Below are 18,606 nucleotides of genomic sequence, written 5' to 3' on the forward strand. Positions count from 1 at the left end.
TAAATCAAGGTTAAGTTTTATAATTGACGAATTTACTGTTTCGGTTAAATTACATTAGTGGTCACTTAACTATTAGTATTTTTTTTGTTATCCAACAATTTAAATCTTTCTTTTTTGGTTATCCATCGTTAAATTACTGACGGAAAGATAACATGATAGCTTGTAAAATTGATATAATAACAACTTCAACCCTCAACATTTATATATTGTGTCAATTTAATCTTGATTCCAAAATCATTAACTCTCAACATTTACATATTGTGTAATTTGGTCTTTTATTTTTGCAGTTTTTATTTTGTTTGTGACATTGAAAGTTAATTTTAAAAGAACGAGAAAAATATGAAAATTATGATCTTAGAGTTTTTGGTGTTTCCATTTCTTGTATACTTCCCATCAAATTTAGTTGATAGATTTGTTTTTTCTTAGCTTTTTAGGTGAAGAGTCATAAAGAAAAGCAACATTGGGAAAAAAAAAAACAAATTACAAAATGTGTGAATATTGGGGGTCAAATTTTTTAGAATCGAGACTAAATTGACGAAGTGTATAAATGTTAAGGATTAAATTTGTTATTATATCAACTTAAAAACCTTCCATGTAATATTTTATATACCAACTTTAAAAACCTTCCATGTAATCTTTTTGTCAACCATTTAATGGTCGGTGATAAAAAAATCGAATAAGGGTGACCATTTTTGTAATTTTTCATAGTTAGATGACCAAAAAAGAAATTTATCAATAATTGGGTGACCATAAGCTCAATTCATCTCTCACATAAACTTTTAATAAATATATTTATTCAATAATCTATATTTAAATAAAATATTTGTGATATTTATAATCTAACCCCATCATTAGGGATGACAACGGAACGAGGCGAGGGTGAGGGCAAGGGCAGATAAGGCTAAATCCATCACTGCTTTACAATTGCACACTCTACTCCACCACCCGCCCTGCTCAACTATGGATTTGTATTTTTGAAAACCACTACCACACAAATGTTGGATGCATCCATCTCCATTTCCATCCACCCTCCTCCGTTTCAATTTAATTTTTACTACCTATATTTTATATTTTCAATATTTTTAAAAATAAGTAAATATTTAAATATAATTCTTTAAAAAATATTTAAACATGAAATTATATCAATTTTCTATGACATGTTATATACATATATATATATATATATATATATAAAGATAAAATGGTAAATGATATATTGGATGAGGTAAGTAATTACCATAACTCTCCCGTATCTACTGTCCAAAAGACAAAATCTATTTGTTCCGTGTACATCTGTTTTTTTTTTTAAAGTCCACTCAATTCAGAGCTGATCAATTTGAAATCCATTGAACAATTCGAGTTTTACTATAAAGACCATTATACTAGTTGTTAGATTGTATTTTGCCTTTTCTACTAAAACAAATGCAACTTAGTGATTTTACATTTGATCAAATAGCAAATTAAATAAAATTTCCATCAATTTCTACCATTAAAAATTGGTCACTATATATCAGCATGAAGTACACGTGCCATATCATATATCACTATGTGATTATTTTGTTAGTCATGCTAATTTTTTTACGGAAAAAATTAATTTACTCTTTAATCTATTCTAGAGAATTAATTTACTCTTTTTTTTAATAAACGAGGCAATGTGCAATTTGATTTTTATTGACACTTTTCCTCCACTTTAACAAAAAGCTTAATTCATCTCTTACATAAACTTTTAGTAAAACTATTTATTTATTTTTATATACAAAACTTAAAACTACTCATAACTTTCTTCCAACCTTTAAATAAAAGGATAAAACTCACTTAAGTACACATGAATCCACGTCCTCATGCATAAATATATTTATTATATAATCTAAATTTAGATAAAGTATTTATGATATTTATAATCTAACCCCATCATAGACACCTCTACTTAAAGGTGAGCAAAACTCAATTTTTTTTCGAATTTCGAGTAATTCGAGTTAGCTTGAATAAGTAATTCGAGTTTCGAGTTTAAGTCGAGTTAAACTTTATAATTCGAATAACAAATTGGTGAAGATACCCTTTGGTCTCTCATCAATTTTGAAAATAAGCAAATTGGACCTCTTAATAAAAATTACAAAATAATTCAAAATAATATTTAAAATTAAAATATTTATAAAATTTAAAATTTTATATTTTTAAAAATTCTAAAAATATAAAAAAGTTAAAATTTTAAAATTTCTTAAAATAATATTTTGGGATTGAATAAATAAATAAATTATTCAATTTTATCGTATTAAAATAACTTTAAAAATTTTTTCAAACATATATAATTCTAAATTTATGTGCTCTAATATGTAACTAATTATACTGTATTAAAATTTTAATTTGACATATTTAATTTTTAAGTTAAATTAAATAATTTCATTTGACACGATTTAAAATTTTAATAAAATAATACTCTTCAACTCAAAACTTTTTCGCTCAACCCAATTCGGGCCAACACCGACCGTACCCGTACCTCTACCTATGTCTTTGTCCACGTCCAAAGGATCCGAACTAGGCAAAGGTCAAGCTTGGCTGACACACCATAAATGGGAAAGACCTCCCCCAAAAGTTTGCAATTAAGGAAAATAATGAAGGCAAAGAAAGGATTTTTCAGTACATAAAACAAGATATATCCCTTTCTTTTTCTTCAAATATCAAAAGGTTTCATCACTAAGCAATCTCTCTCTTCCCTTCCTTTTTAAAAAGTCCACCAAATTCCATTATTCCCTTCAAACCCCATTAAGACCCCATCGCTTTTGTGTGTTTTTTTTTTTTTTCCATCATCCTTCTTTTTGTGCTAAACATAAAAAAAAAAATGTTGCAAAATCAGGCCAATAAGTCTTCTTTTAGAGAATCTCTTAAAGCTCTTGAAGCTGATATACAGCATGCTAATAGCTTGTAAGTTCTCTTCTTTTTTTTTTTTGTAATTTTTATAAATTTTATGGTTCATGAATTTGATTTTCTTTTAGAACCCATTTTCATTCTTGCTTTGTTCTGACATTTTCTGTTTCTGGGCATTTGATTTTCATTGGTTTGGTTTGCTTAATTGCTTTATGTTTATTTATCAATGGACTCGTTTTTATATCAGTTCTTGTTTTTCTGGAGATTGGGTTTCTTTTATGAACTCTTTTGATTTCCTTTTTCATTAGAAAAGAAAAGGGTCAAATTGTGATTTTGGTCCTTTTGTTTTGCTCAAAATTGGAATTTAAACTGGAATTTGGTAATTTACTAGTCGAAATAGTTGACGCAATTAACTATTTTGGTTAAAATATTTACATGGATTTCTCTGAACTAGTTGATTTTTCCACCGGAAATGAAAAGGTCATATTATGATTTTAGTCCTTCTATTATACTCAAATTTGGAATTTAGTTCTGTATTTTAATTTGACATAATTTAGTCCTTTAATTTTATAATAATATTAATTAATTATTCCAGATAATTGATACTGAGTTAACTCTTATTGTTAAAATGTTTGACTTTGATTTTTCTTAAAATACCCGGGACGACTTAGAATTGACGTCTAGAAAAAAAAAATTACAAGGACCAAATGATGCTGTATTAAAATATGTGGACTAAAACATAATTTGACCAAAGGAGAATTATGAACTGTTTAGTCGTAATTAACTAATTTGGTTAAAATATTTATATAGATTTCTCTGAACTGTTTGATTGTTCCAGTGGAAATGAAAAGGACAAATTATGATTTTAGTCCTTCTATTATACTTAATTTTGGAATTTAGTTTTCTATTTTAATTTGACGTAATTTGATTATTTAATTTTGATGAAACCTTAATTTGATCAAAGTAAAATGACCGTTTAGGACTAGATGAAATTTAAAGGGGGCAGACAGGTGCCTTGACCCCCTCAAATAGAAAAAAATTGTCTTTTAGTCCCTAATAAATAACAAAATTAAAAGTTACTATGTATAAAATTACACTTTTTAACTCTCCAAAAAAAAAAAGTTATGAAATCACAAGTTACTATATATAAAATTGTCTTTTAGTCCCCTCAAAAGTGATGAAATCATACATTAATGCAAGATAAAATTACACTTTAATTTCACAAAATAATTATAATTTCCCCGATAATTTTTTTTTCAAGATTCACCCCTTATAATTAGGGTTTTTTGAATTTTAATTTGATTGAGATTTTTTTGTGGGGTTGAAATTTGCAGGGCAGCTGCTCTACCAAGAGATTATGGTGGGAATTGCTACCAAATGAGACTATCTTATAGTCCTTTTGCACCTTTCATTTTGTTTTTGATTGAATGGATGGATTATAGTTGTACAGATACCCTTCCTAGTTATTTAGGCCTTCTCCACATCCTTGTATACAAGGTGAGTTTTTACGAAATTCTTCGTTTTCTTGAAATATTCGTGTTTTACGAAACCGTTAGACGATGGTATGGTTAGGGGTGAGCAATAGATAGCCATGGGTCGAGATGGTTTGGTTAAGTTGGTTGTGGTAGTTAACTTGGTTTCGTAAGCGGTTACGGTTCTTCATAACCCAAGCAACTGGCTTAATCGACTTATAGTATATATTTAACCTAAACTGACTTCTAGTCGTGTTTTTATGAGTTAATTACACTAGACATCCTTAAACTATTGTTCACATACTATATTGATCTCTAAATTTTAATTAAACTATCGATTTATATCAATCAGGTCCTTTCATTATTAAAGTCGTTAACTTAACTGTTAAATGACACGTCAAATCTTATGTAACTAAATTTAAAAAAATTAAATAAATAGAATGTTGTTTGATAATTTTTAAAAGTAAAAATTAAAAGTAAAGTAATACTAAAAATACAGAGGACAATAAAACTTCTGTAAAAGTTTCAAAATCTCGAAATTAAGATTTTTAAAAAAAAAAGAAATGACCAATATTAAGTTGGTTCGGTTAAATTGATTAAGACTTGAGTCAATCAGTTACTCGATTAAAGTATGAGATTGGTCAATTAAGTCATTTGGTCCATTTTCTAACTAAACCGAGAAAATGGGTTTAACAAACATAACCAACCGATGTTAAGTCAATTCCGTTTAGATCGATTTAAGACCTAAGCCGGTCGGTTAGTCGATTAAAATATGAGATTGGTTGATTAAATCGGGTTTTTTTCGATTTGTGTAATTTGCTAGGCATATGTTGATGGAATGCCAGTTTTATCCTCCAAAGATAAAAAAGCAACTCTAAGGGAATTTTATGGTATGTTTTTACTCAGCTGTTTTCTCCTTTTTAGTTAATTGGTTAACATATGTTATAAGTCCTTATACTTTTTATAAATTTAAAATTTAGTCATTGAACTTTTATTTTTAGGAATTTAGTCTTTCTACTTTTCATATTTCAAAATTTAGGTCCTGTTGTTGACACCGATAAAGTTTTTTATTAAATTTGTTGATGTAACATTTTGAAATTAAAAAAATACTCACTTAGTAGTCATGTAATTAAAAAAATTATAATGTAATGAACTTGAATTTAACAAAAAAATTTTAATAGTGTTAACAGTTGAACTTGAATTTTGAAATCCGAAAAGTAGAATGATTAAATTCTTAAAAATAAAAGTATATGGGCTTCTAGCATATTTTAAGCAACTTAATTTTTCAATGTACTTATTGGAACACCATTTGCAGCTGTTATTTATCCTTTGCTAAGACAACTCGGAGACGAATTTATCGAATCGGAAGATAATAAGAAAGGCCGATGCATGGAAGTTTCGAGCCGGAAGAAGCTTGAAGACCACAAGAGGATTCCCGATAAAGATTCAGAGAGAGACGACGAATGCGGCATATGCATGGAGAATTGTACGAAAATGGTTCTTCCTAATTGTGGTCACGCCTTGTGCATTAATTGCTTCCACGAATGGTATTCCCCGGTTTCTCCCACTTTAGCTAATTCGAGTTCGTTCTATTTCGGGATTACTTACGGGTAAATCGGACTAGCAGGAACAGACGTTCGCAATCGTGCCCTTTTTGCCGTGGTAGTTTAAAGAGAGTGAGTTCGAAAGATCTTTGGGTACTAACGAGTTGCAACGACGTAATCGACATGGTTACGCTCGCGAAAGAGAACTTGTGTCGCCTATACATCTACATCGAAAAGCTTCCTCTCGTAATGCCCGAGACACAACCATATGTATCCGATTACATGATCTAACTACGAAGCTGAAACCGTATCGAACCATCGAAAACGTAAAAAAATGCCATCGTCCGCCCATTGTACATACAATCCGGTAGGAGGGAAGAGGTCCGAGCTTCTTGATCGGAACTTTCTCGACGGTCTATTCAACGGCTGCTGTATATAGTTCTTAGATACCGATCTTGGGTCTCGAGGGTTTCGGAACAAGCATACAGGTTAGTCTATATAGAGCAACCTGAAATATTTATATAGAGGATGAAATATATGAAAATTTAAAAATAAAAGGGTATTATTGGCATTCAACTCAGTTGTTTTTTGGAACCTGAGTGTTATAATCGAAAAAATATAGTGCTATATAATTATCACATTGAAACTTATGCCTTATCAATGAAGTCCTATTATGTTATTTGCACTCGAGTTCGGGTTTGAGTATTCAAATTCTAGTTTGTACTTGACACGAATATATTTAATTTTTTAAAATTTTTTCGTGTATTTAAAAGGTTTTTAGAGGATTATATTTACATATTCTATGAAATCTTTCTCGAAATGAATTTGTTATGTGTTTAAATTAATATCATATTTGATGAATGTGTCATTTTAGATTTTTGATATTAAAAAATTAATATATTATACCAGGCGTGAAGGAAGGGGTTAGACAGTGATTTTAGCCCAAAAATGAAAAATTCTTTATACATACATACATACAAATATACCTCAATTATATTTATTTATATGTAAATAAAATTATGGTAATTTCGAGCATATAATTGTTTACTTAGATTGCTAGAAAACAATGAATCCAAGGTTGTAAGTTAAGATTCTGCGGTGTGTCAATTTTGTTATACTTTTACACCAAGCAAAAGATTATATGCTTATATACTTGTTCGTATATATATAAATATATTGATTTACGAGTGTACTATTACAATTTTTAATCTTTTTATGTTCTGATATAATGTTTAAAACTATCAATAATCCTTCTCAAACCTTTAAATAAGAGGATAATATGTTTCATTATACTCGAATATACGTCTTTCTGCACTGGCAACAATGTCAACGCCAACCAGCCTATTTTTGACACTTTTGGGCCCTAAGCAAAATAATAAAATGAGGTTTTAGGTTCCTTAAAAGTTGAAGAAAAATTTTTTTAGGCCCCTTAAAAGTTGGTAAAAAAAATTTTGGGCCCTTAAAAGCTAATTTTTTGGGGGACTCTTAAAAATTAGAAAATAATATTTTGAACCTCTTTCAACCTTAAGCCCTGGACGGCCACACCTTTATCAGAACTGAACTTGATACCAACTGAGTTAAAGAATCAATCAACTATATATATAATTATACTTATACAGTGTATAATATTTATACACTGTATATATGAATCAATATATTGCTTGCTTTTTTATGTTATTTTCATTCTTTTATTGTTTTTAAAGTGTATTTCATCATTTATATATATCATGATTATATAAAAGTTGGATTCGACTGTTGGGTTGAATTAAAAATATAATTAGTTTGATAAATTAATTAATATAATTTGAATCAAATTTTTTTAAAATCCAAATTAATGAGAATTTGTTTTTTTTTAAATTGGTTCAGTTTTATTAATTTTATATTTGTATTTAACATTTATATCTATAGAATGAACCTGAGTAAATTATTATCCAATTTAGATCTATTTAAACAATTATTTATCCATATTTATTATTACATAAAAATATTTTTATTAATTTTGTATTTTTAAAGATATAATTTTGAATCCGTCATGCCTAAAATTTTATAAACCTAAAATAATTTAGGATAATATAAATTTTGCCGCTTGAATATGAGTTTATTTTGATATTTGTATTTTTATCCCTTTTAGTCCCTAAATTTAAATTTTGTCAAGATTTAATTATTTTATCGGTATTACTAAAATAAGACCAGATGAGACAAATCGACAACTATTCGATATAATAGTCTAAATAAAGGAGTTGAATCAATTACCTCAAAAACTACTTGCAGTTGATAAAAATAAAAAAAATCGAGACAAAAATCAACAATCGAACAAATTGAATTGATTTAATAAAATTTTTATCTTTAATGAATTTTAATTATTTATTTAACTATTATTAGTCCAACGATCAAACTGATTTAATTAAAATTGATAATTTAATCTATTTAATCACTAATTTAATTATTAAAATATTAAATATAACATTCAAAGATTAGACTATATTATCACTTAAAAGTTATATAATTTTTTAATTTTTAAATAATGATGTGCCACATCATCAAATTTATATATTTTTCAAGTTTTAATTACTAAATTTAAATACAAAATAAAAAATAAATACTAAAATAAATCTAATTGTGAAAAATTATATTTATAAAATCATTCTACATTAATATCTAGAACCCTACCGTTATTATCACCTTTTGGGATATTTATATACAAGACCCCATCTTTTACCTCAGCTGTAATTTTCTCAAACACAACATTTTCAGGCAATGCAATCCTACTACTATATTTCCCATAGCTTTTTGCGGACCATTCATCATCTTCGTATTCGCCGCCACGGCCAATTCCGCCATTAGCGTTCTTCTTATTCAACTTTTTCTCGGCTTTTACGACCAACATTTTATCTTCTACCCAAACTTTAACGTCGTCTCTGGTCATCCCCGGCATGTCGAACCGCATTTTGTACTCACCGTTTCCTTCTTTTATCTCCCACGGTGTTCGGCCTCGGCTGTAGCCGTCGGTTTCGGTCGGTAATGGCGATGGCCAAGTGCCGGAGTATGCGAAAGGGTCTTCCATTATTCTCTCCATTGTTTCCATCATTTGTTGTACTGTTCTTGCTGTTGGGAACCTGTCCCATAAGCCTGATTTTGGATCATAAGAAAAAAAATCAGTAAAATTATTAGATTTCGATTAAGAAATTAAAATTTTAATAATTTTAATTAGTATTAAAATTATTAATTTTAATAAAAATAAAATAATAATAAAATATATCAATAGTTTCAATAAAAGTAAATTACTACTATCAATTGGGGAAACTTAAACCTAAAATTAATTTTTAATATGATTTTTAATTAGTTTTTATTTTTATTATATTAAAATAAATATTTTATTTTAAAAAAAATTATTATACAAACAATAATTTCGAAAAACTCAAGCAGTGAAATTGAATTTGATTTTTCATGATTTTTTGTTTAATTTTAATTCAAATCGAATTTTAAATCAAAACTCAGAGCTAACATACCTACTGGTGCAACAGGGCCAACCCTTTTCCTGTTATATTGGGAGCTACGATCTTGTTTAGTAACTCTCTGCAAGTGATCTAGGTTGTCTCTGCCCTCCCCCGCTGCCGCCATGGCCCTGATGCTGTTTCTCTTACAACCGAAACATCTCCGGGGAAGAAGACGACAAGCATTGCTGCTGGCTCTATTCGATGAAGGAAAAGGGACAGAGAAGCTTAGATTTGAAAAAGCTTGAGCCATTTTCACTTGGAAAGTGTCGCTGTTTTACTTTCTCTTTTGGGCTTTGTTTGGTTGGAGGAGAAATTACGCGAGAAAACTTGAGCTTCGATCATAATTTCAATCCATTTTTAAAGAGAAGAGTGGAAACTTCTGGAGAAAGATTTGGAGGGTGGAATGGGTTTCATATTTCTAGATTTCTCCAGAAATCGCACGTTAGATAAGGTTTTGACTGGTTATCATCAAAGGGAAAGAATGTCCAGAACTTTTTTATGAAAAAATATTTTTCTTAATTTTTAATTATATTGAAGCTAATACATGGATTTCAAAGTCTCACCATGTATTGATTTTGTCTCAATTTTTTTCATTTCTTACTCCATTTATACGGTGATAATTTGTTTTTACATGTTTAGACTAGAATTATTTATAAATTAGACCATCTTTCTTGGCTTGAAATCTGTTCAAAAGCGAGAGAATTTAAATAAAATTATAGAATCAAAAATAAATTCAGATAAAAATATAAAATTTATTTAAAAATAGACCAAGCATCAGATAATGTATTTTTACTCAAGCCTGGCTAAATTAGCAAAAAGACATTATTTTTTACTATATTACTACTATTTTCTTATTGTTTTTCACTTTTTCAAACATTTTGTTATGTTACTTATTATTTTAATTTTTATTTTATTGTTATTTTATTATTATTTTAAAGATATTTATTCATCAAATTACACTTATATTAATATTATTTAAGTATAAATATTTTTAAAAATTTATTTTAATTTATTTTTAATATTTTTATGTTTTTAATATTTTTAATGCATTGTATTTTTAAAATTTTATACAAAAATAACATAAAAATAATAACCTAAATGGAACAAACCAAACCCAAATTTAGCATTTTAGCTAGACTAAAATGTACAAAATTTTAAGCCCATTCTTCAAACTAAACAGGCCTAAAACTAAACAGGCCTAAAATTTAAACAAAACTTGATCCAAACCGACTCATAAACAGGTCTAATTTAGACATCTTAATACTTGATTATCGTATAATAATTTAATTCTATTTATTCAAAATTTATATTTATATTTTAATTCTATTGAAAACTCTCAAAAATAAAAATAAAATTTGAATTTAAAATTTTTGAATTAATGCTTTGTAAATTGGGCATGGATCTCCCTAAAAAAGAACCTCTCACAATGTAATGTTCTGAATGGGCCACTAGATATTTCATTCCATATATAGTGGTAATTCACTACAAATACATAAAATATGTGCAAAATAAACTATTGGGCACTTCTGAAGTTAAGAATTGTGCACCATAAAAAAACAGCATATATAAAATCATGAACAAAACTTTGGAGCAGAAATTTTGGGTGTTAATATCACTTTTGCTTTGAAACATGAAGCATCCAAATCCAATGGCTAGCTTTTCCTCAACCTTCAACCCTAGTAAGTGAAAATAAAAAGTTCGATAAAAAATCATTCAAACCCCTAAATGAATCAAGTGCAAGATATGATAACAAAGATTCCAAGAAAAATTAATGTGTGAATGTCAAATACGAATATTCTTTGGAGGGTATTTTTAAATATCATATCCTCGTAATTTATTTTGATATGACTTCTCATTTTGCTTTGATGTATCTATGTGCAGCGACACTCAATGTCCAACGCATTCGAACATGAGTAAATTCTAAGAGTATGAGAATATGACCTTTCAAATGCATAAAAAAACTTTTTTAATAAATCACTTTTTGAGACTTGTACTTGGCAACTTATCCCATTTTAGGTTTGAATTTTTTTTTGTCCAAGTTAGTCACTGAACTTGGCAATTATTCCCAACATTAGGACCTGAACTCTTTTTAGTCCAAGTTAGTACCTGAACTAGACAACTGTTCCCACATTAGAGCCTAAATTCTTTTTGTCCAAATTGGTCCCTGAACTTAACAATTATTCCCACATTGGGACCTAATCATTTTGCTTATTCAAACCCCAATGTGAGAACAAGCATAAAGTTCAGGGACTAACTTGAACACAAAAAAGGTCAGACCCCAGTTTAAAAACAATTATCTAGTTTAAGCCCCAATATGAGAACAATTACCAAGTTCAAAGACAAACTTAGACCAGAAAATAGTTCAAGCCCTAGTGAAAGAGATTATTGCCAAGTTCAGATCCCAAATAGTGATTTAACCCAATAAATATAAATCCGTGTCGAACGCACCTAAATACCCATAGTCTGAAAATGTGTTGGACATTGATATCAAACATGGAAACTTCACCAAAAAAAAAAAAGAAAGAACAGATCCGAAACAACATGGTCAATAAGAATGGTAATGAAATCATAAGCAAGATTAATACCAAGTACTAATGTGGAGAAAACTTACTAGGCCTTTTCTGTAGATTTTTCCTCTGATTCAGGTGTGGCAGAACTTAGTGATGTTATCTTCCCAAAAGACTCTTTTGCATCACCAAAGAAGTCTTTCACTTTATCAACGACTGTTTTAAGCTGGTCTTGCGTTGGAAGCTGAATTCCATTTGGAACAGAAATATATATGTTAGAAGTAGATAAGGGCTATCTCACTCGGAATCAGCAAGTGTCAGACATTAGTATGTTTCTAATACGAGATTGTTTAAATTTTCATTTTGAAAATTTCCATGTAGTTTGAGTTATCTTTGGAGAATCATATCTCTAAGAAGCCCTTGTATTAGGAACTAAATTGCATTTTGTCCCCTTAACTCTAAAAATGGGAAAATTAATCCCTATACATTATATCAAAGAGTAAAATTAGTCATTTTTGTTAAAAATTTCAGCCATTTTTATTATTAAGTGCAATCCGATTTTTAGTATAAGAACCTCCATAATACTTTCACCCTCCACATCCATGACTGATATGCATTGGATATGAATGTCAGACATGAACATTTAATTATAAAATATATAAATATTTTCAAATATTTAATTCTTGTTTGACAGTTAAACGAGCTGTCAGACCAGTTTGGGTAAGAGGATAAAACAAATCAAGCCACAGCCTGAACAGGTCATGGATAGGCTGCCACCTACATGGAGTATCATTATGATACAATAGATCCAAAAGGAATTCATATGCTTACCTCAATAACATCATTGGTAGAAAGTGCAGCTTTCACATTACCGTTTTCCTGCACATTTTCAGCACACGATCAAGAAAATGAAGCAGTGAATTACTATGTTACTCGGACTTGAGTGTGAGGCATGGGTATGTTCAATTCTTTTCAAGTATTTGGCATGTTTCTAGAAGGTCGTATCCTCCTACCAATGTCCAGATATGTGTCCGACATTGGTACCGAACATATGTATTTTAAGAAAAAGGTAAACTATACTAGTAGTCACCTAATTATTAGTATATTTTTTTGTCACCTAATTATGAAAAATAAAAAAATGATCACCCAACTATTCAATTGTCGTTTTTGGTCACTCAAATTAAACAACATGCAAATGTTGAGGGTTAGAATTTTTAGAATCAAAAGTAAATTGACATAATGTATAACTGTTAAGGGTTAAAGATGTTATTATTCCAATTTAAAAGCTGCCAGCGCTAGCCAGCTGGTGACCAAAACAGACAAAATTGAATGGTTGGGTGACCAAAAAAGAAATTTACTAACAATTGAATGACTGCTAGTATGGTTTACCCTTAAGAAAAATAAAGAGTCAGAGTAGCTAGATGAATATATTCATCATAAGGAGGCACAAACAAATAGTTTTCACATTCTATGCTACTCCAACTCTTCATTTTTGTTCAAGTATCCATGAGTATGAGAATTTGGCCTTCCAAAGATGCTCCAAATACATGGAAACTTACAAACAAACAAAAAAAAAAAAAGAAAATATCTGTGTTAGATACATATATGTATCTGACATTTACGTTCAAGTCCAAGTAACATAGTTGAAGATAATAAAGTGAGAAACCAAATCTGAACTAAATCTTATAAGGTATAAGACAAAGGAAAAGGAACATTACAACAAGTTTGTAGCCATATCTGAACTCAGTAGCAGATTGCAAAACTCGGAATTGTTTAAATGCTGTCTTTTGTATCTCCTTCTCATCCTATTTGCAAAAAAGAGCAGGTAATCAATAAAACCTGAGAACTTGGATTGAAAATAATGCAAAGTAATTAACTAAGAAAAAGTCAAAATGTGAAAGTTATATTTGGTAAGTAAAATGAAACATGCATCTGCTACAGTGCTACGGTGCTTCGAGTTTTCATTTTTCATTTCTGATGTATATCTAAACATGCATATAGAATTATGATCCTCCAAGAACTCTCCATAAAAAAAGAAAATCTTGGAAAAATTGAATATATTCATGTCAGATATATACCTGTTCTCCACAATCACACCCTAATCCAAGTAACATAGTTTATACATGTTATTCGTTACTGCTAAAACTGGCTGGAATTCTATTAACATTAACATGAGAAAAACTTCAAATCTGAAATAAATGCTCGTTGCTCAGCATAAAAATCAAGGTGTGAAACTAAGTTAGGGGCAAAGCCAAAAATAAATTTTTTTTTTGAGGGGGGGGAAATTAAGTTGTATATTTTTACGATAGTAAGAATGCAATTTCACCATTTTAATAGCCTATATCTTTATAGTTTTTATTTTTATCATTTTTGGAGAGCCAAACTTTTCCCATTACTAATTTAAAATTTTATGAATTATAAAGGGTTAAAAGAGAAATTTTTCTTTTTTTTTTTGGGGGGGGTGTGGGGCCTGCCAACCACACTGGCTCCGCCCTGAACTAAGTTCTTTTTCCTACAGCGTAGCCAAATACAATGGCCAAAATTAGAACTTTTGAAAAACCTGTAAGTTCAGGCTCAATGAGTATATGACATTTTTTTAATACTAACATTCTCAACCCGAGTTTAGTAATCTTTACTTATACTGCAGTAACACTGTGTCTTCATTTGTGACAGTGGATATCATTATCTACTCATTCGAAAAAAGCATAGCAATTGTCTTGAAAGAGTTAAAGATCACAACACATAATAGCATTCTCCGTTCCTATAAAGTACTGTAGAAAGTAGAATAAATTCATTAGCCCCGAAAAAACTAAAGAAAACCATCTAAAATTCGAACTTATAAAAGCAACAGAATGTATAGAAGGCAAGTACTCCAAATGAAACCAAAAAATGATAGCTAAAGACTAAACAACTCCCAATTCTTGTAAATAATAATGATCTTAAGAGATAATGTTAGGGTAGAGAGAATTTACTCTGTAAATAACTGCTGCGAGATTTCTAGCAATTGTATCTTTGTAGATGTATTTTCCGAGGAAATTGTCCTTTGCTGCAACCATGATTTTAGCAGTGGTGCCACCAGTTATAAGACTAAGTGGGTACCAAAGATTAACCTGCACAAAGAGTCTCACTTGTCAAGAAAAATGTAGCTATGCTATAACTTAGATTAAAACAATGCATACCATCAAGACAAATATCGTTGGATTGTTTTTGTCCCGAGTCGGGACAATCAATGCCAAAGCACAATGTGATTGGCAGATCATAACGAATTTGAGTTTAAAACTTTGAGCTACCAAAGCTGGCTTACAAGTTACAACTATCATAGAAGCTAAAATAAAATCATTTTACCATAACCATATTGGCCCGAAACTAAGGGTGTATTCTAGCCAAGCTAACCTCGAGATCAAGTTTGACTTGAAATTCAAAGCTTGAAAGTTGAAACTCAACAGAAGCTCGATTGAGTTCCACTTTTAAAGCATAACTCTCATGATCAATTTCAAGCTCAATTATTAGTACTGGAGCTAGAATTAAGTGTTTAAATGTTTACATTGAAGTTTTTCAATATCGTTAAATATAGAAAAAAGCTGGATTAAACTGATAAGGTACTCAGATTAAGTATTAGTATACTCGAATTTGACCACTTCAACAGCCCAAGCCCTAAGAAGCTTGAGCTCAAGTTTGACTTGAAAATCAAAGCTTGAAACTCAACAGAAGCTCAATCGAGTTCCACATTTAAAGCTCAACTCTCACGCTCGATTTCAATCGCAATTATTAGTGCTTTAACCTGAACTCATGTTTAAATGTTCAAAATTGAAGTTTCTCGATACTCATTAAACATAGAAAAAAGCAGGACTAAGCTGATAAGCTACACAAATAAAGTATTAGTATACTCGAATTCGACCAGTTCAACAGCTCAAGCCAAAAGAAGCTTGAGCTCAAGTTTGACTTGAAACTCGAAGCCTGAAACTCAACAGAAGCTCAATCGAGTTCCATGTTTAAAGCTAAACTTTCATGCTCGATTTCAAGCTCAATGATTAGTGCTCAAACTCGAACTCGTGTTTAAAGGTTTAACTTGTAGTTTCCCGATACTCATTAAGAATAGAAAAAAGCTGCATTAAACTGATAAGCTACTCAAATAAAGTATTATCGGGGAATTCCCTTCAACTATTCATGTCATATCAAATATACTCAAATTCGACCAGTTCAACAGCTCGAGCTACTTGAGCTTGAGGTCAGCTCCATAATGATTGAACAGAGTTGAACCTCAATAAGTAAATATAAGTATCTTGTTTACTCCTAGCACCAACTATATAGTTCTATCTACTCTAGCTTGTCAATTTGCTAACACACAATAACATAATAACACAGTAACTTCAAGAATCCATGAAAGGAAAAAAAACACAACAAATAGAAAACTGAACTTTTTTCAGTAAGGTAAAGAAACAAACATTTGCCATGCGTATGAAGATAACAAACCGAGGGTTGCCATCGTCTTCAATCTTAGGCAAAGGAGGAGGTGGAGGCCTTTGGAATTGACGAGCCGCCATTCCTTTCTTCCCTTTAGCTTCAACCACCAACATCCCTCCTCCATGTTTCTGTCTCCGGGTCTGCTGCGGCAACCGCAACGTCGTTGTTCTGGAGCTGAATAGCGAGTGTTTCACCAACCCGTCGACAGGTTCGTGATGGGCTCTTGAAGTACTCGATAAAGGAAGCCTCACAAGTGCATTTAGTGACATTCCAACCTCCATTCTTTTCGAAAATGAAACTGTTATTTTGTTCGTTGTAAAATGCTAAATAAAGAGAAGAGAAGAGATGAGATTACATTTGTGGAAGGGATCTTATCCACGTTCTGAGAATTTCTGAGGAAAATATAAGAATGAATATCCGCCAGACACGTGGCGGTTCACCGTTTAACTGGTTGAAAGAATTTTGGGTCGCACGCATGAGAGTTCTTTCTTGAAACGCTGCGTTTTAGCCTGCCAACATTGTTAGCCTAACAACGTCCACCCCTAACTTTTTAACGGGCTGACCCATTTGAAAATATTATTTTTAGGATAAATTACAGCCAAAGTCATTAAATTATTAGTATATTTACGTTTTGGTTATTGAACTACTCAAAAGTTTTCATTTAAGTCACCAGGTTGTTAGAGTCGTTATTGTATGGCCTTCTTCGTTGGTAATATCTGCACCAATTGAAAGCTCTTCTTCTCATTCTTTTTTAAAGTTCATTTTTTTATGAAATAACTTTGAACATCATGAATCGTCTTATCTCTAACACTGACCATCAAATCGATTTGAAAATAAGGTATATTCTTTTACTCGTCCATGAATACTAATACACCAAACAGATTGTCGAATCGTAGCTTGGAGCTCGCTATCTAGACTTAAAAAGAAACTTAACAGTCCAATGACTTAAATAAAACTTTCAAATAGTTCAATGACTTAAACGAAAGCTTTCAAATAATTTAGGGATATTTTGTGACTTTTTGAAGTCAAATGACCAAAACATGAACTTTCTAATAGTTTAATGATCTTGAGTGTAATTTATCATTTTTTATATATTAAGTAATCCCTACCATATTAATTTTAATACGGTATATTCTAGTAAACTATTTTAAAAATGTTTTGTTTTTATAATCTTATTATAAGTTCTAATTATATATGATCTTTTTACACGATGTCTAAAATTACCTATAGTCCTTCGAACCCATGTCTTCTTATATTGACAATAATGTTCATGCCAATCAAACTAAGACTCAATCGACTATTTTAAAATATGTTAAATTGTGTTTAAAATTTTAATAAAACAATATATATATATATATAACGATAGTAAAAAAGTATAAAACACAATTATTTATACAAATTAAGTGACACATACTTAATAAAATTAAAATAAAATGAAGAAAATATAAAAATTAAAATAGAGATAATTAAGTATTTTAAAATTTTAAAATTATTCACTACTTTGAAATAATTAACCACTTGATTGTACTTTAATTATTCATTTATAAATATAAATGAGTTTAGAAAAGTTTGAAATTCATATTTTAAGTCAAATTTAGACAACTATGTAGGGTATGTCTAATTTAACCCGTGAACATCTCTATTTGTAACCTATACGTAGACTAGCTAATTGGTATGATTGTGTGGTGAGCATCCCCTTATGGTTTAGTCTTTGAATTTAGTATTTTTTCAAATTAATTCTTAAATTTTTTTTTATCCATATTAGTTCATGAATTCAGCAATTTTTTAATTAAAAATCATAAACTGTTAAGTAATGATGTAGTACAATATCAGAGTGTGCAATTCTAGGACTAACGTGGACAAAAAAAATCAAGGACTATATTGAATTTTTTTACCACATTTAGGAATTGAATGTTGTTTTATCCCTTTGTTTTAAACAATTAATATTACGTGACGAAATAAGATCATTGATTGAGATATTTAAAGTTAAAAAATACATGTCTAACTTACTGAAAAACTCTTTATATATGGATATGAAATTGAATACGTGAATGTGATAGATTTTGACAAAATCCCAATGCGTTTCAAAATCCAATATTTTATTTGTAAATTGGATTATTGAAGTAGTTTTAGTAGTAAAACAAAATAATTTGTGTGTCCATATATATATATTTTTTTATATTTTTAACAAAATAATATACATTTTAATTCGATTGGTATCGTTGTTGTTGCTAGGATAGGAGGACATGGGTTTAAG

The 18,606-nt window shown here is 29.7% G+C and overlaps 3 protein-coding genes and 1 long non-coding RNA gene across 4 annotated transcripts; 1 reads left to right on the plus strand and 3 right to left on the minus strand.

Moving 5' to 3' along the window:
- Positions 1-2,602: 2,602 nt before the first annotated feature.
- LOC108459558 (E3 ubiquitin-protein ligase AIRP2) lies at positions 2,603-6,653 on the plus strand. Its single transcript, XM_017758946.2, has 5 exons — positions 2,603-2,922; positions 4,200-4,362; positions 5,161-5,227; positions 5,653-5,884; positions 5,965-6,653. Exons 1-5 carry the CDS (start codon positions 2,840-2,842, stop codon positions 6,170-6,172), a joined length of 753 nt encoding a protein of 250 aa, XP_017614435.1. The 5' UTR covers positions 2,603-2,839; the 3' UTR covers positions 6,173-6,653.
- A 1,836-nt stretch (positions 6,654-8,489) lies between these two features.
- On the minus strand, positions 8,490-9,875 carry LOC108459423 (small heat shock protein, chloroplastic-like). Its single transcript, XM_017758792.2, has 2 exons — positions 9,391-9,875; positions 8,490-9,010 (listed from the first exon to the last, which is right to left on the minus strand). The coding sequence occupies exons 1-2, from the start codon at positions 9,626-9,628 to the stop codon at positions 8,523-8,525; spliced, it is 726 nt and encodes a 241-aa protein (XP_017614281.1). The 5' UTR covers positions 9,629-9,875; the 3' UTR covers positions 8,490-8,522.
- A 1,042-nt stretch (positions 9,876-10,917) lies between these two features.
- On the minus strand, positions 10,918-11,983 carry LOC128291527 (uncharacterized). Its single transcript, XR_008281363.1, has 2 exons — positions 11,827-11,983; positions 10,918-11,054 (listed from the first exon to the last, which is right to left on the minus strand). It is a non-coding gene; the product is annotated as an uncharacterized LOC128291527 (long non-coding RNA).
- Positions 11,984-11,988: 5 nt separating this feature from the next.
- On the minus strand, positions 11,989-16,750 carry LOC108457826 (protein HHL1, chloroplastic). Its single transcript, XM_017756984.2, has 5 exons — positions 16,331-16,750; positions 14,858-14,995; positions 13,604-13,690; positions 12,717-12,764; positions 11,989-12,129 (listed from the first exon to the last, which is right to left on the minus strand). The coding sequence occupies exons 1-5, from the start codon at positions 16,628-16,630 to the stop codon at positions 11,989-11,991; spliced, it is 714 nt and encodes a 237-aa protein (XP_017612473.1). The 5' UTR covers positions 16,631-16,750.
- Between the last annotated feature and the right edge of the window lie 1,856 nt (positions 16,751-18,606).

Source organism: Gossypium arboreum, chromosome 4 (assembly GCF_025698485.1).
Source record: "Gossypium arboreum isolate Shixiya-1 chromosome 4, ASM2569848v2, whole genome shotgun sequence".
Taxonomy (NCBI): domain Eukaryota; kingdom Viridiplantae; phylum Streptophyta; class Magnoliopsida; order Malvales; family Malvaceae; genus Gossypium; species Gossypium arboreum.

Bases quoted from the DNA above. Each gene is read 5' to 3' on its own strand.
- LOC108459558 (XM_017758946.2), top strand. From the start codon at position 2,840: ATGTTGCAAAATCAGGCCAATAAGTCTTCTTTTAGAGAATCTCTTAAA. The intron at 4,363-5,160 runs GTGAGTTTTTAC...GTAATTTGCTAG, and splicing joins TCCACATCCTTGTATACAAG to GCATATGTTGATGGAATGCC. The intron at 5,228-5,652 runs GTATGTTTTTAC...CACCATTTGCAG, and splicing joins AACTCTAAGGGAATTTTATG to CTGTTATTTATCCTTTGCTA.
- LOC108459423 (XM_017758792.2), bottom strand. From the start codon at position 9,628: ATGGCTCAAGCTTTTTCAAATCTAAGCTTCTCTGTCCCTTTTCCTTCA. The intron at 9,011-9,390 runs GTATGTTAGCTC...ATCCAAAATCAG, and splicing joins TGGCCCTGTTGCACCAGTAG to GCTTATGGGACAGGTTCCCA.
- LOC108457826 (XM_017756984.2), bottom strand. From the start codon at position 16,630: ATGGAGGTTGGAATGTCACTAAATGCACTTGTGAGGCTTCCTTTATCG. The intron at 14,996-16,330 runs GTTTGTTTCTTT...CTCTTTGTGCAG, and splicing joins TCTTCATACGCATGGCAAAT to GTTAATCTTTGGTACCCACT. The intron at 13,691-14,857 runs GTAAATTCTCTC...TTTTGCAAATAG, and splicing joins TCGCAGCAGTTATTTACAGA to GATGAGAAGGAGATACAAAA.